Source organism: Nilaparvata lugens, chromosome 1, assembly GCF_014356525.2.
Source record: "Nilaparvata lugens isolate BPH chromosome 1, ASM1435652v1, whole genome shotgun sequence".
Classification (NCBI taxonomy): domain Eukaryota; kingdom Metazoa; phylum Arthropoda; class Insecta; order Hemiptera; family Delphacidae; genus Nilaparvata; species Nilaparvata lugens.
Window position 1 is genome coordinate 87922987 of NC_052504.1, and position 27941 is coordinate 87950927.

At 33.9% G+C, this 27941-nt stretch overlaps 2 protein-coding genes across 4 annotated transcripts in view; one reads left to right on the top strand and one right to left on the bottom strand.

Moving 5' to 3' along the window:
- The first annotated feature begins 171 nt into the window (after positions 1–171).
- Positions 172–11756, top strand: LOC120349432 (chromatin assembly factor 1 subunit B-like). The gene is given in 8 exon segments (XM_039419523.1): positions 172–522; positions 2157–2289; positions 3200–3409; positions 4741–4837; positions 5828–6030; positions 6033–6069; positions 6954–7205; positions 10274–11756. Coding segments are annotated over 8 exon segments (2001 nt in total). The 5' UTR covers positions 172–393; the 3' UTR covers positions 11214–11756.
- The window catches only part of LOC120349433, a 46233-nt gene continuing 29940 nt past the window's right edge, over positions 11649–27941 (bottom strand). For 2 of the 3 annotated variants that reach the window (XM_039419525.1, XM_039419526.1), the window contains exons 2-3: positions 15496–16012; positions 12644–13999 (exon numbers count right to left, since the gene is read on the bottom strand). In XM_039419525.1, the coding sequence (XP_039275459.1) occupies positions 13220–13999; positions 15496–15918 (1203 nt within the window). In that variant the 5' untranslated portion in view covers positions 15919–16012 and the 3' untranslated portion in view covers positions 12644–13219. Of the gene's footprint in view, positions 14000–15495; positions 16013–27941 lie in introns of all 3 variants that reach the window. The other variant, XM_039419524.1, reaches the window with a different exon arrangement.

The window sequence follows — 27941 nt, forward strand, 5'->3', positions numbered from 1 at the left end:
TAAAATTTATAGAAATAAACTTAGTTTTGTGATTTCCAGTAGAATTATATTATCAATAGTAGTTTTCAATTGTTTTGTGAATTATAATTCGTGTAAGAATCTAAATTGATCAATATTATTGTGAGCTACAGGTGGTGTACCTGCACCGGGAGTACTCAACTCCCGCCAAATCTCATCATGAAAAATAAAACACAAAACTTTTGTTAGGTTATTTTAATGTTGTTAGTTTGCTATTCAATTCTTTCAAGATTTTATCAGTATTTTAATTGTAAATTTGTTTTAACACTATCAATATAAACTGGAATGGCTTCACCATCTATTATTCGTAGGGTGTGATTGTGAAAATTGAACATTTCAATTTACTTTTATCAATTAAAAGTTTTGTGAATCACGATGAAATGCACCATTCCAGAAATCTCCTGGCACAATAAGGATCCTGTTCTTAGTATTGATGTACAGCCAAAAAAAGCGAATGAAAGTTTCTTCAGATTAGCTTCGGGAGGGACAGATTCTCATATTTTGGTAAGCTTACATAAACATTTAAAACTAATTTCACATTTCAAACTCTTTTTGACCTAATTTTTATCCCAGGCGTCATCATCTTTTTCATTTTAAAAATTTTAACTTAATCCTCATATTATATTTATCATACAGATCATGATGTGCATCATTCTTGCTAGTCTTATATGTGATTATTGGAAGAACTATCTTTTGGAGCAGTAGAATGTCTCTAGCATGCGGCGAATGACCCCACATCAGGATACTATACTGCATACGGTAACCAAAAACTGCATAGTGCAATATCAAACAATCGCTCAATTCTCAGCTGCCCTCTCAACTTCATGAAAAAATATACGATTCTTGAAAGCGCTTCCTGTACACTCCAAGAATATGATGCTCCCAGGTCAGCGATTTGAATCCATAGTAAATCTAATTAGGGGGGCTGGTGCCTGGTCATAATCTACTACCTACTCGCTTTTCAGAGCCATAGAATGGCTCTGAAAAGAGCCTTTCTACTTTGAGGTCTTGCCCCGGCCATCCATGATGTGCTGCTTCTACAGAAGAAGGCTTTGAGGACAGTGTCATTCGCGGTCTTCAGGGATCTCTGTCTTCAGGAGTCTTGAAATTCTCACAGTCAATACGCAATGTGCACGCTGTTGTACGTGAGGAAAAACCTGGAGCAGCTTCAAAGAAGATGTGATGTGCATGTCTACAATACCAGGCATTCCAATAAGCTGGAGATAACACGTAACAGATTAGCAGAAAACTGCAACAGCTTCCCGACACAGGCCTGTCTTCCTAAGGATATTCTGTACGTACAGTAATTCAGTTTTCTCATCCATGACCAGCACTTTCTGGATAGATTGAGTCATTAGGTCAAACTTTATTTACAGAAAAAAAAGATCGAGATGGGTGGCAGTTGAAGTAAACTTAAAAATCTGTGGATTGCCCCCTCATTCAGGGAGTAAAGCAGCATCTTCACAAGCTTTGCCCAAAGCACCCTCTCAAATATCTTCACTTCCTGCACACGGATACTCACTGGACTCTTGTTAAATATTTTTAGTGCAGTGACAGGAAAACTACTGTGTGTCCGTGTGAGTCTTGCTTGAGTTAGATCAATATCAGCCCGTTGTCTTGTATTGTGATCATGCACCTGTTCTCTTTGAAGATAGGTGTGCTGTCCTCTTCTCAACAATGACAGGGAGCTGAACAGATACTGACTGTAGTACTCGAACGACAACTGTAAAGAAACTCATAGAAATGCCACTTTAATCTCTTCGGAAGCTGAGTGAGGACCTCTGTTTTTGTGATCTAGCACCTCCACCGCACGAATAAAAATGCAGTTTACTTTTATTGTAATTGACTGAAAACTTTGCCTATCTGGAAACCCCACTCTATGACAATGACTTCAATTATTCATCTGCAAAGAGACGGCGTGCGTCTTCCAGTCTCAGGTCATCAATAAGGTCTTCTCTTCCTTAGTTTTTATTTTTTCAACGTATTTACATTTCCTTATATTTTCAACTCTACAATCTGTTTATGATAAAAGATATCTAATCAAAGTGATGAATTGATAGTAATCCTAATCGTTCCCCTGAATTATCAATAATATATTTGGCTATAATGATTTTCTCATGGTGTTTCTCTTCATCTAGATATGGCATGTGACAGAACAAGAATGTGGAATTCCGATCTTGGATTGCGCCGCTGATCTGACTCGTCACCAGAAAGCTGTCAATGTGGTCCGGTTCTCTCCGAAGGGAGAATTCCTCGCGTCAGGGGATGATGGTCAGTTCCATTCCTGAATCAATACCTACCGTATTTATGTAGATCATTATAGGTTCCTTTGGTACATGCTTCAAGTTCGTTCTATTTTTGAAATACTATTATTTTTTAATATTAATTATTAAAACGGAACATTCAGAACCACATTTGTTTGTTCAGGAAACCTTTGTTTTTTTTACAAACAGCATGTAAATTAGACTACTGTAACAGCCACTGCCGCTGATATTAGTTTTTTAAATAAATTATTAAAATATTTTTCAAATGTTATTTCAAGACAAAAAAGTAGGAGGAGTTGTTTCAACAAGAATAGCCTAATTTCTTGTACAAACCGGCAAAAAAAGATCTGCCTAATCACATTCTCTGAAGGGAATCGATTCTATCATTAAATTCATGACACAACCTACCCGGCTCTTCTGGCATTGGTGAAGAAGGAGGTAATTCAGGTAATCATCAATGAAGAAATTTAAAAAGTGTAATTCCATGTCTTCTATTAGTTGGGTTAGTGCGATATGCATCATTCACGTGATGCTAATCTAGGTTTACATCAAAATATGATCGCATTCATTATTTAATATGTTACATTCCAAGCTTAAGCGACCACCTTATCTTGTTTGAAGTGTGATTGAGGATACGGCCCTTAGGATCCGTCGCACAAAAGACTGATAAACTTCGACCGTGATTAAATGTCAAGAGAACCAATCAGAGAAGTCCTCCTTCCAAAACAGTCTCTTATTGGATTAAATGTCACCAGAGTCTTCTTTGCAAAACAGTTAGTTGTCTCTGATTGGTTCTCGTGACATTTAATCATGATTAAAATTTAACAGGCCTTTGTGCAACCGGGCCTCATAATAGTAATGCAGATGTATCAGCCAAACATCTTTCTAATGACTTGAAACAAAACTGATGTTTGCAGAGTCGGCGATAATAATCTGGAAGCAGCGAACGGACTGCGACCTGCCGCAGTTCCCTGGCGACGGCGAGGAGAGCAAGGAGCAGTGGATGATGGTGCGGACACTGCGAGGCCACCTAGAGGATGTCTACGACCTCAGCTGGTCGCCCGACGAGGCCAACCTCATTTCCGGATCTGTCGACAACACCGCACTCGTCTGGGACGTCAAGAAAGGTAAACAGCTTACTTCATACTTCTCTCTTCAGGTTGTGATCACATTGAACGCGTATATGTGCAAATGCACGTGAGATCCACTTCAGTAACCTTGTACTATACCTCTCTTAAATTTAGATGAGTTTACACAATAGGGTTTGGTGTGATCACATTGAATGCGTATATGTGCAAGTGCAAGTCAAATCATGAATGAGCTGAAAAACAAAATTTAAGTGCCATTAAAACATGTTTATTTATTTATATACAAAGAACGAATCATAAAAATGATTGGGGAAGGACCAACAGGCATAGTTACGATTTTTTATTACAGTAGATTAACTTGTTGTTTCAATATGGAAAGGCCAAATAATGCTAGAAGAAGAGCATACGAATTGGCATTTGAGAGTGACAGTGAGCCCAGAACCTTTCCTTCCCCGAATTTTGATTAATACACTAATTCAAAAAGTAGGTTATGTTTCATTCACTTGTGAATTCAATGTAGCTGCTCACAATAAACGAAACCAGCAAGTGCAAGCGTTCAGTGTGAGAGTTCCTTGCGTTTAATTCATTGCTGTTAACAGATTTTGTTTGTCATTTACAAGCTTGGTCATGCATAATAAAGCTTGCACTTGCACATAAACGCATCCAATGTGATCACACACTTGGTCATAACCAGAGATCTGAATCGACTGTGTCTGGAAGTAGACCTGACTTGGTCCTTGTCGTAGAGTTGTCATATAAGTTAGGCTATGTCAGAAATAACAATGATGACTTGATGTTGTCAAAACCACTAGTCTATTGAAACAATTTGAGATACTAGTTTCTGTTGCTACACCATGATATGTCAATCTCCAGTAAACTTTTCCTATTAGTTTCTGTTGCTACACCATAATTGTCAATCTCTAGTAAACTTTTCCTCTAAATACTGATACTCTATAAACTTACATGGTAAATAATCAACAATTATTCTTGTTAACTAACATCATTCGATTACCCTTTTTCGCTAAGTACATCTTTTGTAATACTTAGAATATGTAGTCATTATAACATTTTAAAATAAGAATAATATTTAAATTTGGAATGTAGTTCCATTCTTTGAAAAAACTATTCATAGTTTCAATGATTTATTATGGGTTTTTCAATAATTTCAAAATTCTCTAGCTCAAGTCGAGCTACTTTGTGTACCTTCTCGTACTTCAATGAAGCTATTATACCTTCTATAGCCAAAAGTTAGCTATTAATCCATTAGAATGATTGTGTATAAAAATAGTTTTCATGTAACCTTGATATTAATTTGTTGTTTATTTCAATATTGAATTGTTTTTAATGGAAAGTAAATATGTTGTTCACAGGTCATATGTTGTACATCTTGAGGGATCACAAAAGTTTTGTACAAGGGGTCGCGTGGGATCCTCTTGGTCAATATGTAGCCACCAATTCAAGTGACAGGTCAGTCGATAAAAAGTCAACCATTTTCAATTATATTATTTTCATTTTATTCTCCATGAAATCATTGTTCGTATTACTAGAAATAGCCTAACTATTTTAAAGAGTTTACTGTTGGGTATTTCTACTTATCCCGTTATTATTTTCATCATCACCTCTATTCCAATATCTTTCCGTTCTTCTTTTATTTTCTTCTTTCATTTTTCCCTTCACACATCCACTATTTCTCCATCTACCAACACTTCAACAGAGGAATATCTGCTATATTCATCAATCAAACACATTTGCCAGGAAATGGCTGCATCTAGGGAATAAAGAAATGACCACTGAATTGAATAATAACTGTAAGTGCCGGTTGCACAAAAGCCGGTTAAGTTTTAATCGTGATTAATTCCTGACAACCAATCAGAAAAGCTGTCTTTATCAAAAATACCTTCTCTGATTGGTTCTCGTGAAATTAATAACGGTTAAAATTTAACCGGCTTTTGTGCAACCGGGCCTTAGTGAATAAGTGTAAATGAATGCATTGTGGTATTTGAGGGTCCACCAATTTAAAATTCCATTCTAATGACTAATAATCAATAGTGCAACTATACTTCCTTTCAAAAGAATTGGGACTATATGTCCCAGGCTTATTAAGCTTTTTAATTTTCTTCCCAAAAATGTAAAAACAATGGAAATCCTCTGTTTTGAAAGGTATTTGAAAGTTTTATTGATGAAAAGGTGCCTATATAATGTACAAGAATTCTTTTATACTAATTTTAATGACTGACTTTTATGTTTTATTTCGCATGATCTGAATATTGTTCTATGTTACTGCTCTGAATTGTATTGACATTGTTGTGACATTTTGTGTTTTTGACAATGAATGATTTGATTTGAGTCATCACTGTCATATCACTTTCAGAAGCGCCAACTTTGTGTTATTGTTGTCCCTCCTTACGATGAACAGACTATAGTTATCTATAAAGAAAATGTTTACTCTATTTTCAGAACGTTGCGAGTGTTCAACACGGCCACTCGAAAACTGGCGAGTCGCGTTTCGAAGGCGATTCTGCCGAACTCTGAGCCGGACGCCAAGCCGGCCCACCTGTTCCACGACGACACTCTCAAGTCGTTCTTCCGACGGCTGAGCTTCACTCCGTGCGGCAGTCTGCTCATTGTGCCGTCCGGTGTCATCGAGGAACCCAAACTCATTACACCACGCTCATCTTTACCAGGAATAACTTGTCCAAGTAAGTCCCTATAGGGATATCTGAAAGGCAAGGTGCAATGTACACGTCCTATAACAATGCATGTACTAGAGGAAAATATTGAAAACGAAATCATTGTTACTCCTAATACATTGCTAAACTGTTATTACAAAGATTTCATATAGAGCTGTGAACTGAACGCTAAATTCATAATCCCTGTATGCAGACGTGACCTCTCGTGAGGTCATTTGCATGCAGTAGTGACTTACTTCTGTATGATGTTTTTGAATCTTGCGAATATTTCTTGAACTGTTGCTTATTATTTCATTGTAGCTTCTGTAGAGAAGTCAATTAAATGTATTTTTGTTTGTTTTCCACTGTATTTTCTAGTGAAGTTGTTTATATTGGTGTTCTTATTAGATGAGTTTTTTCTCACTGTTTTTCCTATTGCGGATAGTAAATGTGTGCTTATTGTTGCTGTTACTCTTTTATTTTTTACTTGTTTTGTACATTTCTACGCAGAAAGAAAGATTTAGTTTTTAGTCAGTTATCATTATTAAAAAATGACATGATAAATATACTCCTGGAAATGGCATCATTTCAAAATTTCCATATAACAGTGTGTAGTATATAATAGCCTACACCCTACAGCACTTAATCTATTTATTATCTCAAATTCAATTTTTCACTTTCTACATAATCTGTAGGCTACTCATGTTCCTAGATTACACTAATTTTGTAATTCAAAATCTTCAACTCTATATATTTGATACAATTTTTATCAGACGTTCAATTATTTTCTCATTTCCAACAATCTTCAAATCATGTACTCATATTTCGATAAATTGTAATGAAGTTCGATTTGTGAGTTTTTTATTTGTTAATATTCAGATATTTAATAAAATTTGGCTTTGTTGTGTTTGCAGACCAGTAGCCTACCTGCCGTCCAACCAGCAGTACTCAGTGGCGGTGCGCTGTTGTCCACAGCTGTTTGCGCTGATGAAGACGGCCGCCGGTGACGACGCGACGCCCCAGGCGTCGTCTGTGTTTGCGCTGCCCTACCGCGTCGTCTTCGCCATTGCCACTCAGAGCAGTGTCATTCTGTACGACACCCAGCATATGGCGCCGTTCGCCTATGTTGCCAACATTCACTACACCCGTCTCACCGATCTGGCTTGGTTAGTATAGTTGCATCACAATATTTATTCATTTATTGTATAAAATACTATAATCATAATACAATTATGACATTGGAGGAAAAACTAGGCTGAGCCTGTACTATTTCTCTCCAAAAATTTTGATAAAATGTTGATGTTGTCCAAAAGATAAGGTTATGTAATCACACACTGCTTCGTCACTTGATTTTCGGTCCAAGAATGATGATTTAAAATTTTGAAATATCTTCCCTTATTTATCATCAATTCATCATAATCGTCATCATCATCATAATATTATTGCAAGGATTAGGCTATTGCCTGTTCCGACTTACAAACAACTTATTCTTCAGGTTTATAATTTATATTTTATTCATTTTAAGTTCTAAATAGTGTGTTTGTCTTTTCGGTCTCAAAATTTTATAGTTTTTTCAAAGTTTGGAATTTTTTAATTAATTGTGATTGATTTAATTCAATTCAATTTATTTTTTAATTAAGGAAACAATTTTTTGTGTTCTGAATTTAAATTGAGTGTGTAATTTATTGAAGAATGAATGTTAAGTGACACATAACCTAGCTACATTTGGACTGTTGTATAAATTAGAATTTGAACCGTTTTGGGCTTATAAGCCTGTGGTACTTTTCTGTAAGTTGTGTAATTCTCATTGATTCAATAAATAAATAAATAACATTATTATAATACATGAATCAGTATTGACATCTTTTACGTGGCCTTCCACGTTTCATTTTTCATAAATTCATTCATAAATAGCTTACTGTTTGCTAGGTGTTCAAAGGAAAGAACATTCGTCTTCCTATTTGTGTGCTTTGTCAATTATTTCTCTCTCTAGTAGTGAATGTAGAATAATGTGGTAGAAATTGAATAAGTATTTTTCAATAAAATGACCACAAATTTGCCATAATGGCACATATGAATAAAACCAGAGCAAATGCTCATGAGCAAAAGCATTGAGCATAAGGTTTTGCTCATGAGCAAAAGGTAGAAGCAAAAGCATTTGCTCATTTTGATAATTATGAATAAGCTTTACCTTATACTCTTACCTTATGCTCCTGAACTCTGGAGCAAATGCTCACGCATTTTAAAGATTTTTCATCAGCTGATTCGCTTTTGTAGCCTTAATTTGTATTTATAGCTCACGGAAGCGCTAAATATGCAAACAGGGGGCACCGCTTGTGTTTGCGTCCTGTGTTCTGTTTTCTATTTTTTATGAATACATTACAGTTTTAAGTTAGTTGAGTTTAGAATTTTTAAATAATAGCATGAAAAAATGCCATCTCTATAATAATCTTCAGTATATTCTTATAATATCAATAGCCTTCTTATAATCGTCTACACTCTCATATTCTTAAATGCCTATTTTCTATTTTGTGATGGCTATCTTTATAAAAGGTAGCTTTTGTATTTATTCTTTTGTAGGAATAATTGTGATATATATCATGGTTGAATCTAAAAAGAGTTTTATAGTTCTACACTTTTGGTTGTGATAGTATCTGGTATAGTTTCCTCTTCCTCATACGAACTAGTTGAGCCATTTTACTATGAGCAAAAGGTGATAAGCTGCTCTGGACTAGACTCACCTTTTTTGAAGCATTTGCTTCAAAAGTTGAGCAAATGCTCTAGTTTATTCATACAATTTTGAGCAAAAGCTTTTACTTTTGAGCAAATGCTCAAACTATTTTTTTGGTGAGCATGAGCAAAAGGTTTTGCTCACGTTTATTCATAGAAAATGAAGCAAATGCTCCATATTTTAGAAGTATGAGCAAATGCTCAACTTTATTCATATGGGCCATTGAATAGAACGATTTGAAATATTGTCACAACCAATTAATTATTTATTGACATATGGAGAGACTATCGCCATGCCAGCAATCTCTGGTACCGTAGTATGCTATAGTTATGTATAACTATGTAGTTAGCTATGTGCATAGCTCTGTATAGTTAAGTATAGCTATAGTTATCGCCATGTATCGCAATCTCTGGTACCGTAGTATGCTATAGTTATATAATTATACAAGAACTAAATTACTAGATAATTAGCAAACTAGAAATTGATGGTGGTGTAAGAACCGGAACTAGTTTCTCAATTTTCCAATAAATAAGTCTATTTTATAATTTAAAAACGTTGTATTCAATAGAAAGTAAAGACCTACACACTACATGTAATTTGAGAATAATTTAATTTAAATAATAAAATTCAACTTCTAATTGATGGTGATTGATAATTCAAATACAACTCACAAACTACATGTAAGTTGTATTTAATGGGAAGTAAATGACCTACATACTTCATGTGATTTGAATGTTTAATATAATTGCATATAGAATAATTTACAAACATAAAATTACAAGTTGTAAGATATAAATGGAAAATTATAAAAATAAGAGGAACTATTCAGGAATATTGAATATTTAAATTTTCTGAGTACTTAGAAGATGATTAGATTATTAATTTCCTTAATGTTTACTGTTGTATATATATTCATAACGTTAAAATTTATTGTCAACAAAGCAAAGAATGTAAAACAATATTCAAGATTCTATTACTTATCTGTATGATCTGTTGTGTTTTCAAGTTTATTAATGTAGATCAATTTCATTGAAAAAGAGAGAGGTGACTGTAAACCCTATTAATTCCATCAGTAACTCCGTCTTTGTCTTCTTCCTAATCAGGTTACTCTACATTATTTTCCCTATTTCTCCTTTTTTGTTTTCCATTCAATCCTTAATCCCTTGTGTTCTTCGTCCTCTACTCGCATTTATTCTTCAATTTTTCTGGTGCTTCCTGTTACTTTCCCGTCTATTTTGCGAGTTTTCAGCTTTTTTCTTCCCTCTCTTTGTGGTCTTCTCAATTATTGCTAAGATATCGGTTTTTATTTTGAGTGTTTACTTTTTTGTGTGATTGAATAATTTCATTTTATTTGCAGGTCAAGTGACGGTAGACTGCTTGTCGTGTCGTCTTCTGACGGCTACTGTTCGTTGATTGTGGTCTTTTCAATTATTGTTAAGATATCGGTTTTTATTTTGAGTGTTTACTTTTTTGTGTGATTAATTGATTTGATTTTATTTGCAGGTCAAGTGACGGTAGACTGCTTGTCGTGTCGTCTTCTGACGGCTACTGTTCGTTGATTTCTTTCGCCGAAGGTGAGCTGGGTGAAATATACGTGCCGCCCGCCACAGACGTCGAAAACAAAACAGAACAAGTAGCTGAAAATGCGCCAACTGAACCCAAATCCAAGTCAGCAAAAGGCAGAAAAAACAAAAACAAACTCAAGTCTAAAGAAAAAGGTTCGACAGATGTAAAAAACTGTGAAGATGTGAAGTGCAAAGATGAAGATGATGATGATGATGATTTCCGTTTGGTTCTTGAGGAGACTGTTAGCAACGTGATTGACTCGACTGTGAAAACTGGAGATGAAGTGTTGGCCAAAACCTTGGATAAAAATATAGAGAAAGATTCTACCGTAAAAACTAGTGATAAAGTTAATACAGGTTTGGAGAAGGATTCAAAGAAATTAGAGAATGACCCTTCTGTGAAACCAGTTGATAAAGTGGATAAAACTTTAGAGAAGGATTCAAATAAACTAGAGAATGAATGTACTGTGAAAACAGGTGATACAATGGAAACCTCTTCGGTGGAAGATTCAAACAAACTAGACGACTCTACTGTGAAAACAGGCGATAAAATGGAAACCGCGTCGGTCAAAGATTCTAAAACTCCTGTGAAAACAGTTGATGTAGTGGAGAAAGACTCGAAACCCCAAGACTGTGTCAGTGATCAGAAAAATGAAGTAAAAGAAAAGACCGAGTCTTCAGTCGACTGTGAGAAGGTGGTTGCTACTAATTCGGAAAATAAACCAGCTGAGAATAGTACTCCTGCGAAAATAATTAGTGTGGCGGACAGTCCATCAAATTCGAATTCATCTGCTAAAATAACTCCGATCGAGCAGAGGAAGCCGAAAAGAGCTCAACTCATCACATTGTCGAGTCCAAAAAGTAAAAGAAAACTGTGAGTGGTTACCACATGTATCTCATGCCCCTTTTATTGCTGTACTTCTTATGAAGCACTTTGTAACCTATATTTTAATTGCAATGAATGTAGAAACGATGTTTATGTATAAACTCTCAAGTACGTTTAGTCACTCTCAAGGACTTCAATGACAGGTCTTATCTAGGATAAGGTTGATGAATAAAAATCTTAATATTCTCGATTCATCTCAAATTAGAACAATTAGAAGTTTTTCTCATGTTACTTTGTTGATGCCTGAAAGTTATGACTAATTCAACATTGTTGAATAAAAATTCTGCATTTGGGCACTGTTCTTCGATGAAATAGTATTACAATACGTTGCCATGTTCTTCTTACAAAAATAATGATATAGTTTTTTTTTTATAAAAATCTAGAGATTGTTGTCTTTTTATTCTTGCAAATTATATAGTTTTTTTTAAATAAAAATCTTAAGATGAATGTCTATGGCATCATCATCAGTTTTACGTTGAGTCTAAACTAACCAAGGTAGTAGAACTGACTAAATAAAATAGAACAAAAGATGGTAGTGTGTGTTGTTATTAATTTTAGTAATACCTCACATAACTTATGGTTCCCCAAAACTAACTTTTGGGTTTTAGCCTAGAGGTGTAATTCCTTAGAGGATTCTCAAGACGCGCTGTTCCAAAAGATTACATTGATCTTATGGGAGATCAATCCAATATGGCCGACTCTTACCATGCACCTTACAGCCCGCGCGTCTCAAGACGCCTCTAGGGAATTGCACCTTGAGACATTTTTTATTCATATGTTTATAGTTGCTTGGAAAATAGTAGTTAATTCTACATGAAAATAATCTTGAAAATCCCCCGAAAACTCCTCTTATTTCTTGAACAATTTCTATTCTCTATTTGCAGTATTATTAACATCATATGCTGGATGCATACATTACAATTTTGAAGAGCAGAGCAATATTTATATTTTAGAGGTCTTATGTTACTAATTGGTTCAACATAAATAATAATAATAATTGCAATTTTGAAGAGCAGAGCTATATTTATATTTTAGTTACTAATGCTGTACATAATTGCTTTCTGGAGATATTCCATATTCTAATAGTATTATTCATATCCTATACATGCGGTGAATATATTTATGCACTGGATGCATTATTACCGTAGAAGTACTTTTTGAATGTGACTTAATTTTTCAGATTTTGAAACCAATTCAAAAGGAAATTGGAGTGCAATGTGTATCATTGATGTTATACAATTGAATGTATAATTTCTTCATTTAATAAATAAATTTATTCTCATTGGTTTACAAATATATGCTTTGCTAAGAAGGCTTTTGAAATTGAATATATATTTTCAAGTTTAGAGTGTAATCATCACATTCACAATTACATCAAATACATTTTTGGTTAATAAATCTATGAATAGGTACATCTCTTTGTTTAATTGGAAAATATATTTTGAAAATAGTCAAAACATAAATGCAAACGGTGTTGTTAAACTCTAAATTAACACTGTTTATTGTAACACTGTTATTTCAACTTGAATTGACTCTGTGAAACAATCACTACACATGTTTACAATGTAGGTAAGAATGGCTTGAATTTTGATCTCAATTGAGATTCTCGGTATAAAATTAGAGAAATGATCTTGAGTGAGCTCTCAGAATTGGAAATTGATCATCACTATTGAGCGCACACTGACCATTAAAATATATAGGTGCGTACAGACTTAGGCATCACGAACATGCGCATTTCGCTGTTCATTAGCTGATGCTTTATGTATTATATAATGTATCTCAATGTTCTGTATATATGACATATAGCTGTACATATATATGTATTATATATGATTACAATGTTCCTGTAAAAATACATGTATAATAAGCTAAACATCAGCTGATGGAAAGCGAAATGCGTGTGTTCGTGGCGCGTAAGTCTGTATGCAGCATATGACCATAAAATACATGACTGTGATATGTATTTTACGTTGCTGATACTTGGCAATAGAATGTCATTCATCTGTAGTTGGATCTGATGTAGTTTCGTTGAGCCATGTGCCTTACAATGTCAGCCAGGGCCCTAGTAGCTTGGGCACCTCCACACTTGGCCGCCTCAACGGCCTGTTCATGCAGCGTCTGCTCGAATCGCTGCTCAACATCCGAAATTTCTTGCTCCTTCATCATCGACGGCAGGAAAAAACTGCTGAGCAGGTAACCGTACACGGCCACACGTCCAAAATCCAAATCCGGAACCTGGATGCCTGGTACGGTGTCCCTGACTGCATTGCGGTAGATCAGTAGCAGATCATCCCAGTGCTCGTCGCGCAGTTTCTGGTCGGTGTTCATGAAGAAGAAAAACGACAAATCGATCACCGGCGACGAGTAGACCGGAGTCTGTAGATCGTACAACTTCAACGACACCGGTCTCCCGTTCGCATCGTATTTGAAAAAAATGTTATTCCTGCAAAAATCACCGTGACAGACCACAGCTTCCGGCTCCACGGGCTCAATAAGACCAAAATAAAACTTAGAAAAGTCATCATAGTTTTCTAAAAACTCAGTGAGCACTTCAACACAGATACCCTCCTCGATAACTGGATCCACACCGCGTTTACCACACAAGTAATAGAACTCAGTGAGTGAGATGAGTCTTTCTTTGGTTTGCTTCAAAATAAACTTTTTTGAGAATGTCTTAAGTTGGTTGACACAGCCTTCGTGCTTTTTTGCATAGGATAGCGCGTGGAACATGCCAATATGTTTCATGGCCAGAGCGCAATGGTCGAAGTCCAAAAATGTCTGGAAAAAGGAAATGTTTTAAACACTTTAAGATTCAAATTTAATAAATTATACTCCGTACAAAATTACTTTTGACTTTGGAGGGACATGCGCAGCAGAGAAGGCATACAGTGGTAGGGATACAACGGCGGTGATGTTGCCGTTCTTAACCGGCCAGCTTTCTGTAATTTCCAGTGAGTATTCAAGCGCTCATGTTTAACTTACAGAGTTAAACTCTCTGAAAGGATTGATTAGACTAATTCTAATCCGCAAATTGGCAACTGCGCTTCCAACTATGACTCTATCCTTCACTGCAATTGGCTGATCTCCCTTCATCTCCCGGCGCCTCATATTCCTCCAAGTCAAAATTAATTTTGGAGTATAATCGTTCTCCGAAGCCCAGATAATATCTGAAATTTCAATTCGAATTCATTTATCTTGAAGTTATTCTGTGCCGTGAAGACTTGAAATTATCAAAGCGAGTTATTTATTCGAGAAACCATATTTAATCTCTAGGGCCTAGGGCGGCCAGTTTACTAGTGATTGATAATGGTGTAAGAAGCAAAACTAGTTTCTCGATATTTAATAAATATGTGGCTATGATAATTTCAAGTCATTTTTCACAATATTCAAGATTTATCTAAATGATTCGTGAGATATTGTCGAAGCTTTAAAAAGTTCAAAAGGAATAGCCTACCTTAAACCCTAATCCTTTATTAGACTATTAAACGTATCCTTTATTATTGTTCTTTATGGACTAAGTCGTACCTATGACTCTATCCATCACTGTAATTGGCTTATCTCCCTTCATTTCCCTGCGCTGCATATTCCTCAAAGTCAAAATTAATTTTGGATGGAGTATAATCGTTCATCTAAATGATTCGTGATATATTGTCGAAGGCATATTGTCGATATTGTACGTAGGCATAATATGTAGGTAGTGTATTGAAATGCTGATTTTTTATAGGCCTACTACTAACTTTTAATTAATATTCAATAACTATATGATAGATATAACTATTGTAGGAAACAAATTGGGTTGATATAAAAAATAGTTAAGAGCTCTGTTTATAGTACTACCTACTCAAACTCCGATCTCCAACAAAAATAAACTTGCATGCCAGATATTCTGGAATTTCCAAATTATAATTTTAAATAAAAAATACAAAGGAGGTCGAAATGTATAGGCTTCCTTAAATATGTTGTAAGATACGGTACCGGTATCTATTTTTTCTTATGAATGCAGAAATCTGAGTACCTTTTTTAAAATTATTTAGTTACTACATTATTAAGTCAACACCACTAAGTAGCCTACAGTATCACGAAAACTTGATAATGGCATTATATAGCCAAAACATGTGACTAGATAATGCTAAAAAGGGTACTTAGATTTATATTTTTATTTATATTCAAAAGTAGCCCTAAAGAAAAAAAGACAATATGAATTCAGAGTATAATATAGACTGCAATGTGTGAAAGTTTGAAGGAATCAATTCATATCCCACCTCCTTACTCACCTTACTTGAAGTGTGCCTGTATCCTTGACTCGTCAAATCCTCAAACATAAAATAATCATTTATATAATCTTCTCCAGAATCCACATACGCACAATATAATTTCCCAAAAAGTTGTTCAACAACTCCATCTTTGTCCAGGAATGGCAGCACCTCTTTGTACATAAATTCCTCGTTCCTAAATTGTCCTTTCGTTCTCACGAACTCTCTTAACCGTTCTGATCTTGGCTGGATTTTTATCACAACATCAATCGACCACTTCTTTTCATTTTTTTCGAGGTGAAGTTTGTAGAAGAATACATCAGAAGCAAAGTGGTCACCACTTTTCTTGTTTGAGTTCTCCTCATAAGTCACTAGAGTAGTTCCTTCACCAAAACAGCTGGTGGTGGAAGCATTCTTCAGAATTGTGCCAATTAAGGAATCCATTCATGCGTCTTCTTATCAATTATTGTTGATGGGGAAATTCTACTGATGAATGTGCTTACTGAAATTGTTTTACCTCCAACTTACAGCCTGTAACCTGTAAAAATAGGAGAGAAAATTTAATCATCTTACAGATTAAGAATTAATTCTATCACAAATTAAAATTTACGCTATGAACAAAGATATTGTGGAATTTCTCCATATTAAGGTGAAATAGAAACGATGTACCAACAACTTACCACAATGAAATTGTATTTATAACATAATTGTCATTCGATTGCCGCATTTATTCGATAGTTTGTGACAGTTAATATTTGTGATTGAATTAATTCATAATAATTTAATATTTGTGGATACACTGTATTACAAAAATTTTATTTTATAAATGATTTGATATTAAGGTGAAATAAAAACGGTGTTGTTAGTTCCACATAATTTATTTGAGCCAAACTAAAGTTTCAATGCACTAAGGCATCATCATCAGAAGTCTTTTGACAAAAAAAAGATTATGCCTTATTAGTGCATTGAAACTTGAGTTTGGCTCAAATAAATTATGTGGAACTGACAACAACGTTTTCATTTCACCTTAATATCAAATCATTTATAAAATAAAATTTTTGTAATACAGTGTACCACAAATATTAAATTATTATGAATTAATTCTATCACAAATATTAATTGACACAAACTATCGAATAAATACGGTAATCGAATGACAATTATGTTATAAATACAATTTCATTGTGGCAAGTTGTTGGTACATCCTTTTTTACTACTGTAGAATATGAACACTCATATTTTGAAACTTGACTTTATTCTAAATTTAACCCCCGTAATGAATTTCGAAAATGAAATTGTAATTTAAAGCTTTTTAAACTTGAAAGTAGGATTTATTTTTACCAACTGTTTAGTATGGTAGTGACGATAGTTTCGCCATATAGTGTTGGAATCCACAGACTATATTATTATTTTTTAGTAAAATGATAACTACATACCAGTGACCAAAATCTGGAAATGCCAACACAAAATGGCGAACCAATTGTTAATACACTGAACAGTGAGTGAATACTTCCTAATTTTTAGTTTCAAATACAGTGTTTGACAATATTTTATTTTAAAAATTCGGCATTTACAAATACTACTAGTAGTTCTGTGAACAGTACACCTCGCGCTCAGTGAGTTACATTGACCTGTTGTTATGTTTTCTCAAAAATTAATAAATAATTTATCAATTAAAAATGTCTAGAAAAAATCCTAAATAAACATGGAGCTTTCTGTCCTATATCGTACCGTGACGTGTCGTCCCGGAATGTGAGTGTGAGGGCTGTTATCAGGTCTGGCTGCAACTGTCTACAACGTTGATGGAAAGATACAATTTTCAAGATGTTCGATGTTTTTGAACGGGTAGTATTATAGTCAACTGTCTACTAACGTTAATGAAAAAAAAAACATTTTCAAGATGTTTGATGTTTTTGAACGGGTATTATTATAATCCACTAGACAGCTGATTTATGATGAATAATTATATAGTCTGATTTTTACGGTAATATTGGCGTATGAAGGAGGCTCCTTTTTCCTTTTATATTATCCTTGAAATGCAAAATTTCCAAAAACCTTGTATCTACGTCGACGCGCAATTTGAAAAGGAACATACCTGTCAAATTTCATGAAAATCTATTACCGCGTTTCGCCGTAAATGCGCAACATAAAAACATATAAACATTTAAACATTAAAAGAAATGCCAAACCGTCGACTTGAATCTTAGACCTCACTTCGCTCGGTCAATTAAGTGAGTCGACATTTTCATCCTAATCAAATAATATCACCAGAAATTATTGCTTCAACAAACCAATTTTCCCAAGATCCGGAAAACCTGTGAGATAGTTTTAGGTTACTGGAGTGACAACTAGATTAAATATTTATAAACTTCGCTTTCCTACTCTCCGTTTCCAAAACTCTCTGGCCTCGAAACAATTTCAATAGGGAACAGAATAGATTACAAAATTAATTAATTCTAGAGAAGAAAGATCTGCAGACGAGTAGTAGAACGGAAAATAATAGAGCGGCGTGACTGCCTGACATATTCGGCCGGTTTGCAACGAAAATAAAGTTGATGCTCGTTGGAGATTCGTAGTGGCCGAATCTATAAACGGAATAATTAGTGCGTGACAAAGCTGCAGCTCCTAATTGGGAAAGTGAGCAGTAATAAGGCGCTTCCGCCTCGATGCCCTTTTACATTAACATTTCAAGAATAAAAGTATTTTACTAGAAAGAGAGAATATGAATATAGAGGAGAAATGCGCGGGAAAGTGAGTGATATCCTTGAGAAGGTGGCGTGTACTGGGTTGTAACTACCCGAGGCATAGAACTATTATGGACCAGCCTTGGCGCACTAAGCGAGATCGATCTTAATTCAGGATTTTCTAATATTTATTGTGACCTAATTATGATTTCATTATGTATTGTAATTTTATAAAATATTTTGTGACTTAGCCTTATGTACTACTGTATCGTCAGGCTAAATAAATTGATTGATTGATTGAGGTTCTGAACTATGCTAAGTAGGTAGAAATAGGTAGGTATTTGAAGGCATGTTTGGTTGGCATAAGGTTTGACCCAACATAACATCGATTCAGTAAAATGTTTTGCAACTCTTCATGATTTTCTCCACCTTTATATTATGATACCTGAGCAACTATGGTCTAATTTTTACCTTAGAGAAATAGGTATTCTCTAAATACCTAAAGGAATTCTCTAATACCTTAGAGTTGATATTTTCTTTACCTTTATATTATGATATCTGAGTAACTATGGTCTGATTAATATCAGACCACAATATTTGACACTTGAGTTCTTAGTCACTGGTCAAACATGTTGCTGTTTCAAAAATAATCCATCTTGGTTGATTATTTTATTACCGTAAGAACGAATCTAACAATATTTCGGAAGCATGTGGGTTCTCACTAAAACTAGAACAGTGAGCTATATTTTAAGGCAGAGAAATCTTGTATCTGGAAAACAAAGCAATAATAATGTTTTCATTATTTGAACAACAATAATTAATTGTTTCAATTATTGAAACAATATATTGTTTCTGAAAAAAATCACTATTACCAATAATTACTATTCGTATAGGTAAACCAGAATGAAAAAAAAACTCGGCAAATGTGAGGAAGAATATAATTTGATGTTTTGTATTAATAAGAAAGGTGATAGATTTGATAAGTGATGAATGTTAGAGATCATTCATCAACCATAAATAATTGTAGAATATTTTATTATTCAAAAAAGATTTATGTAAAAATAACCTCATTTTTATGTATAAAATGTTGGATGAAATTATGAAATTTATGTTGAATTTTCAAGAATAACCTATGCAGCCTACTAATACCATACTCGTGGAAAAAGTCTAAATCGACTGATTTTAAACTCTTCAACCCTTTAAGACGTGAATTATTATATTCAAAAATCTACATAGATTCAGCAGAAGTGTGCGTAACCATGCAAATATTCAATTATTCAATTATTATGTTCTTCATGGTATACGGTAATATTTAAATTTGTATATTATTATTTTTTATATACGTTCAAGTGTACCCACACAGGATGATGAAACTATTGAAGGATCACTTTATGATGAAACTACAGGGAGCCTATAGGGAACACATATTAGAAATTAGGACACAATATTGAATTTGCTTTTTGGGATGTATTTGATTGTTTATTTATTTTTTTGAATAAAGAATTTGAATTTGAACTATGCCCATTACATTCTTTGTATTAGTGTGGTACTCAAAAGTACAGGAAGATCAAGGATGGGAATATAAACACGCGAGATAACTAGCTAAATAAATATATGTTTATCTTCAAAAAGTGTTCCAAAAGGTACTATGTAATACCAAACCCTTATTTCTGAATGAGGGAGCCATTATGGGGTGCTTGTTTTGCCCAGTTGAGCAGAATGAGTAAACCTTAAAGCTTGATGCCAAGGAAAACCATTTGAACAGTTTACAGGCGACGGAGATGAGATTTATAGGTCAGTGAAGAGAGGACAAGCTTTATGATGTTGACATTGCAGAGCAGAGAGCACATATTGTACAAAAGCCGAAGATCCGTAAGAACCAACATTACCTACCCTAGCAATACCAGGATGAGTGAGCATGTAACGAGTATTGAAGAAGGTGAATGGATAGATTGCATTGGTTAGATAAGATATCTTTTATTGCCAATTAACATATACAATGCAGTAATAGGCAAAAGTCACAATACAAACAATACAATAGAAGTAACAAAATCATAACACTGGCAGAAGTAACAATACAATAAAAGTTACAATACAACCAACAACTGAACCAACCGGAAAGTCATAGGAAAATAAAGAAACAAAACTGACTAGAACACTTAACACTGACTACAATTCACTTTAAATAATGTGTATCCTTAAATTTTATAAATAGTAGTACAGGTGCTACTGTAGTAGATATCCTTGTGAAATGAGATTTGAGATACGGTATCCAAAACCACTCCTTTTTAAGAATAGTAGAGATAGTTCCGGTCAAGTTAGTCTAATTTCTGAGTTTAGTGATAGTTTCAGTTGAAAAATAAGAGATACGTAGTTTTGGTTGTCAGACTATAGTTTAAAAATAAGTGATATTTTTGGTTGAGTCAGTCTAACTTCTGAGCTTATCAGGGATCAAAAATTATGTAACAACCGAGGCTACACTCTTATTATTTGAATAAAAGTTGTAAACATGTGAAGTCTTCATGAAGCATTCAGAATAAAATGTTTCATTCCTATAAAATCTTTCACAACAAAATGTTTCTAAGAACGAAGGGGTTTAAAGACATTTAGAATGTGAATGTAATGTAATTTCAATTACACAGTGGTGGATTACCACTATATATAGTGGTATTGACAACTTCAACGTCTTATTCTTTCAATTATGGAGAAATACCACAATATCTCATACCATACAATCAAATTATTAATTTCAAATTAATCCTTATTCTTACTCTGAATCACAATGTAAATTTTGTTTAAATCCTTAGCACCAACTCCTCTGCGCTCAGGTTCCTCGAACCTTGCAGGGACTTCCCGTTTTTGATATAGTTATGTATAATCCTATTAATGGTATTTTTCTTTTTCATTTTATATTGTATTTTACTTTTTTCATTTACAACCATTTTGTCATTGTAATTATGCTTTTGGGACAAATGAAGATTTGATTTGACCAACACTAAATTTTGAAATTTTAATGAAGACTTGCAATTGTCCAACTAATCATTCATTGAAATTCCAAAATTGCTTTTGAATTCATTATAATGTATACACCATTACTGGAGATAAATAACTTTGAGAGAACTTGATTTGGAAAAGACAATACAAGGATGCAAAATTGTTATGACTTGAAATATTAGTATTGAAATGTAAATTAATTTGTTACCTATTTTTCTATCCTCTTATAAGACGGAAATCAAGGAAACTAGAAACAAAATTTTGAAATCTACTACAGCATAGATTAAATGAAGATGAAAGTCAAAACAAGATTTATACAAATCGAACTGAGCGTTTCCTTTCTTTAGTAGCGAGAGAAAATCGTTGTCACCAAGCAATAGACTAGTGACAAAAACGACTGGAGTGATATATCGAAAGTACTGTACCTACTGTTGGCTAGATAATAATAATAAAATGATGGTTACTGTTCAAAGAAAAGAACAAGAATTCAGAATCTAAACAGCGATAGCTGAAGTGAGATTCTCTTTAAACTGTCATCATTAGTTTAAATGGAAAGCCTCCATGTTATTTATAAAACGAACTGTAACAGTTTGAAGTGAATTTTACAATAGTTTAAAAGATAGAGGAACCTTTGAATCTAGAAGAGGTGCATCTTTATATCTTTCTCTTCCTCTTCAAAACATTTCTTTCTCTCACAACAATTGATGTTGTGACATTGTGCGTGGAGTCCATTATCTGCCACAGTGAGACTCACTTTACCAGCATTCCTAATATAAGCATCATTGCTTCCTATTCAAGCAATTCTGACAAATTGAGGTGAATCCAACTATAGGAATCAAAGCGTATCGAGAACTGTACATTGTCGATTCTCTACAGCTGGCAAGAGTGGATCTGATGTTGAATGACAGTAGGTATGACTGCATGCAACACACTACAATGCATCAGTATAAGAGATTCGAAAGCATAAGAGAATTAAATGTTTTTTTTCAATCAAGTTTCTACAGATTGAATTTGAGATCTGAAGAAATATGTCTCCTGGAGAAAAAAATAATCTTGACAACAACGATACGGTATGAAGATGGGCACAATGATATCATTTGAGATTTGGTTCAGACTTCAGAGTCATAATTTTCATTGAAAAATTATAGAAATAAATGTAATGAATGATAGTTATTGATACTATATCACATTCAATGATTATTTATGAATTGAGAATATTCTACTATATCAAACAAAAACTGGACCAAACTTCTAAATAAGCTAAGATTTTTCTCATTGGGTTGACAAGTTTTGGTGGTACCACAGACATGATTTTAGATCGATGTCATAGATAAAACAATTAAGGACTGAAAATTTTGTAAAGTGAACAACTACAAGACTTAAGCTGCAGTCAACAAAATGTTCATGTATCCGTCCTCATAGATTCTACTAGATGCATAACTTAGCAAACACATGATGTGCATATGTGTTTGTCAAGTTCCGTTCAATCTAATAGAATATTTAAGGACGGAAAATACACATTTTGTTGACAACTTTGGTGTAAACGCAGCTTAAGCCTATTTCGGACTATGTAACCTTATCTAAATTTGGGAGAGGAATAGCACAAGATTACATTATTTTTTCTCTCCCTATTATTTTGATGATGTACTTATCGTATGAATTGATAAATAATGAAAGGATATTCTTGAAAATCAAGAACTTAATTTTCCTGAAATTGAGTTTTCCACTGATCTACAATCTAATAAAATTTAATACCATATAATTAATATAGTATGATTTATAGGTTTTTGTTTCAAAAGCAGCATTGTTGAATTGTTAAAGTTTCATACTAGGGATAAAGTTTAAATCTGAAATATTTTTTTAAAGTACTTTTCTTGAGGATTTTAAAAGCTGGAAATAAAATACTTATACAGATACATTAAAATCTCTCACTGAATACTCCACTCCAAATCAATTACTTATCAAAGAGCTTGTGCTTGAACATCTATGTTTACCTTTTAATGAGTGTGCTGTCATCTTCTAATATTGTAGACAACACTGTCTTTATCACACCACATATCATCATCTAGCATATTTTCTCTCTAAGTGAAGTGACACACATTTGGATAGTGTCACTACTGCATCAAAAAGATAGCTCATAACGTTATTTTTAGTTGTTCGCATCGCTTGATTACTTTAGTCATTGTTGAGAGACGAGGCAATAAACTCTTTCTAGGTTTTTGTAGGCAATCTTTCTCAATTCACCCAAAAAGGATTATTACAAAAAACTAGTAGAAAATAAAGCCTTTGATGGAAAAATCTATTCGAATGGAAAATCAATGAGATTTTATCTAATTTTCATGAAAATAGCAATACTAACCCCATGTAGTGATAATGAGTGAATGAGATGTTGAAATTCTTCAATTATTGTTTCTGAACTTATAAAAATTTATATCGTAATTAGACTGATCCTGTGATGCACAAAGCACTGCTTGCTTTGTAAAATTCTAAGTTGAATATATACTATCTAACAGTTGAACAATACCATTTTCACTAAAACCTATTATATTCCAAAGCTTTTTACTTTCAAACGGTGAAAACTTTATTAAAGTATTAAATCGAATAGAACTTTAGAAATAATTATATGGTAGATAGAGTCTTTCAATCTAATTTACTAATATCATCTTAAAATGTATATGTATTCAGGGCTGCATATTTTTATTTATAATTGTTGCACTGCCTTGTTTGAAAACTAGATCGTCATTCTCATCTACTTATCATTCTACACTTCAAATACTTATATTATGTGAATTAGTGTTTAAGGTAGGGTAAATTTGAAATTTGAAAAGTAAAAATAATGATACTGTATTATGGTAAGCGCACATAGATCGTCATCGGACGGACGGCACGCATCGGACGATTAGATATGATGCATTGTTTTCAATTGGTGTGCGCATACCTATATGATGCGGATAAGTATGCGCACACCATTGAAAACAATGCATCAAATCTAATCGTCCGATCCGTCCGATGCGTGCCGTCCGTCCGACGACGATCTGTGTGCGCCTACCTCTAGTAGATACATTACTCATGTATAATTGTGCATGCACTATGCAGTATTAGTCCAATAGTAAATTACATTGATTTTCTATGAAGCTATTATATTTTACTATTAGATTATTGTTTTATGGATGAAGAAGTTACGGTACGACTTTGATAAACTGCTACACTGATTTATATAAAAGAGACCATAATCATGCTACATTTGAAATACTTACTCCAAAGTAGCTTGCTAGAAATTTAGTAAATTTAAATTTGAGAAAAATGTACACAAGTAGGCAATTATCACAGATACAATCAAATCAATTTATTGTTTACATTACTATCATTAAATCATCAGTAAAAGAAGAGCACTTTTCTTCTTCAGGCCTTCAAACCTGTGTGGCCTGTGATTCATGTCTGTGGTACTATGTATACAATTAATATTATTATATATATTGTATGTATTACTATTAATATTATACCTGAACCAGCCAGGTTATTATCACTATACTACACTAGATAACTATTACGATACTGTCACTATACAATTATCACTATAACTAACTGTCACTATACAATATTATCACAATTACATTTTATTATATTATTATTGCCAGGCTTTGGGTATGGCTGACACTGTTCCTTTACCACTGAACGTCTTGCTTATCACTCACTTGTTTATCACTGACTGACTAGGCAAGCGATCCCACTATATACCCTAACGTTTTTATTCCAGAACAATCCAGAAGGGTGGAGGCTTCTTCCCTATTATCCACACAATAAACAAACCAGAAGTAGCCAGTACTTTCTAGAAGCCCCTAGAGTTGTAAACAAAAAAATCTGGTGTGGTACACTCACACAACTTTCCTTGCTCATATTTGAAACTACGATCAGACTTCTGTATATATGTGTATATATAATAAATTATTTTCAGAATACTTTTTCCTTTGTGTAAATTGTGAAATTCGATGATTTTTTATTCGTCATTTTTTTAAAGTCGTTAAAACAGCTGTTCTACAGATGAAATAACTCGACTATGTGTTATTTTTATGAACTGAGCTACCTACCTACCTCATGAACGAGAAGGAGGTTACTAAGTTCATTTCTTAAGGATGGGGTGGACCCCCCATTAGTTTCCCAGAAACGATGAGACTCATTCCAGTAGATAGAGCTGATAAATAACTATACAGAGTATGAATTTGAAAAAAAATCAGTCAAGTTATTTTTGAGAAAATCGTGAAAAACATGGTTTTTAGTAATTATCCGCCATTTTTCTCAAGAATATTATGGAGCTCCTGGAATTTTTCCAGAAATGAGACTCGTGTCAGTTGATAGGGCTTATGAATAGCTAGCTATCCATGGTATAAATTTGAAAAAAATCGTTAGAGCCGTTTTCGAGAAAACCGTGAATAACATGGTTTTTTAGTCATTATCCGCCATTTTTCTCAAGAATATTACGGAGCTCCTGAAATTTTCCCAGAAATGAGACTCATTTCAGTTGATAGGGCTTATAAATAGCTATCCATGGTATAAATTTGAAAAAAATCGTTAAAGAAATTTTCGAGAAAACCGTGAAAAACATGGTTTTTTAGTACTTATCCGCCATCTTGAATTCAATTTCATTGAATTTCTTATTGTCGGATCCTCATGGTATAAGGACCTCAAGTTTAAAATTTCAAGTCAATCGGTTGATCAGGAATGGAGTTATCGTGTTCACAGACATACACACATACACACACTTTGTCCCGGTTGCACAACAGCCGGTTAAATTTTAACCGTGATTAATTTCACGAGAACCAATCAGAGAAGGCCTTTTTGATAAGACGGCTTCTTTGATTGGTTCTCGTAGAATTTATCACGGTTAAAATTTAACCGGCTGTTGTGCAACCGGCACATAGACCAACACCCAAAAATCATGTTTTTGGACTCAGGGACCTTGAAACGTATAGAAATCTTGAAATTAGAGTACCTTAATTTTTTTGGAAAGCAATACTTTCCTTACCTATGGTAATAGGGCAAGGAAAGTAAAAGGTGACTCAGTCCCATATAGGGACCTGTCAATCATCAGCCAGGTCCCTGCTGCCCCATTCCGGCTCTGCAGGACCCGACTCTCATCACTCTGTCTCCCTCTATTTGTTTCCATCTCTGTTCCTCCTTCATACCACTCAGGAACATGACTGTGTGAATTCCATAACAATATCCTATTATATCAAGCGAGCAATTTCTGTATAACTGTTTATATTTTTATATCTGGTTATTTATGTTCAACGGATCTCGAAAACGGCTCTAACGATTTTCACGAAATTTGGAACAAAGTAGGTTTATGATATAAAAATTCGATTGCACTAAGTCTCATCCTTGGGAAAACTCGCTGAACGACATTAAAAGGATAATTCATCCTTGGCTGAAACAGCTGAGACTTTCGTCGTCTGTGGATAGTAAAAAAGGGAGTGAGCGAGTGAGTATGTGAAAAATCAAAATATCGCATCCCAGAAATTCATAAGCTGATGTATAGCCAGCTTTGAAATATAAACACGATCATTTTAGAGAATTGTGTTTGTTTATCAATAATTAAAAATAACGAGCGAAGCTAGGTGCCCCGATATTTATTATTTATTTATTTATTCAATCATTCAGAATTACACAACTTTCAGAAGAGTACCACAGGCTTACGCCCAAAACGGTTCCAATTCTAATTTATACAACAGTCCAAATGTAGCTAGGTTATGTGTCACTCATTCTCCTATTACACACTCAATTTACAATTCAAAACACACAAAATTATTTATAAATTGAAAATACTTCAAAATTACTCATCTTTAGTATTATCATCATAATTACTTTAAAACTATTATGTTTTAATATTATTAAATTCTAGATGAATTATTAGTATGTCGATTTGCTACACTGGATTGTATAATAGAGAGCTCATCAATCAGTGGAGAATCAATGGACAGATTGGATCTCAGAAGCTGTTCAGTATTGGGTTCACTTCGAACATTCAGCATTAATTTAATGGGCAGCATTCATATTATTAACAAGGAATACTGAAATTTTAAAGTGAATTTCACTGTTGTGGGCTACCTTCAAACTGTCAGCATTAATTTAATGGGGAACATTGATATTATTCACAAGAAATACTGACAGTTTAGGCAACGTTCCGCCAAGCATTTAGCAGCGATGCGTGACCTCCGCGCCTCTTTTTCGTCTTCATCAATTACACTTCCGACTTTTTTCCTGAATTACGGCGTCTGGCTCAATTAAACACTCACGCGTTCACGTCCCGTCAAAAAACGGACACACACTGCAAATTTAGGTGATTAATTGCGCGTTCGTGCAGCTCTAAAAACTATTCGGAAGAAATAGCAGGCGCCAAATTACTAATAGAGTTGATAGGTGGTGGCGTTTATAGACTGGACCCGAGTGGAATATGTGTTTCTTTAATGCTGAACCTACGTAGGTTAATTGGATTGATATCTTCCGATGAATCCACTGCATTGAAATTGATATATGTACAGGCCATATAATACATACATTTCTTGATGCATACATATTATGTAGTATATGTTATTATTATGCATACATATTATAACCACAAAGCCCATGGTTTTTTATATTTGTAACATTTTATTGTGTTTTATTTGTTTCGTAATTCTTTGTAATTTTGTTTTGTCTTGTTTTGTGTGTTTTTAATAAATTGTAAAAAAATATATATTCCAACCATCAAAATACATACATTTCTTGAAAAAATAAATATAGTACCCTTTA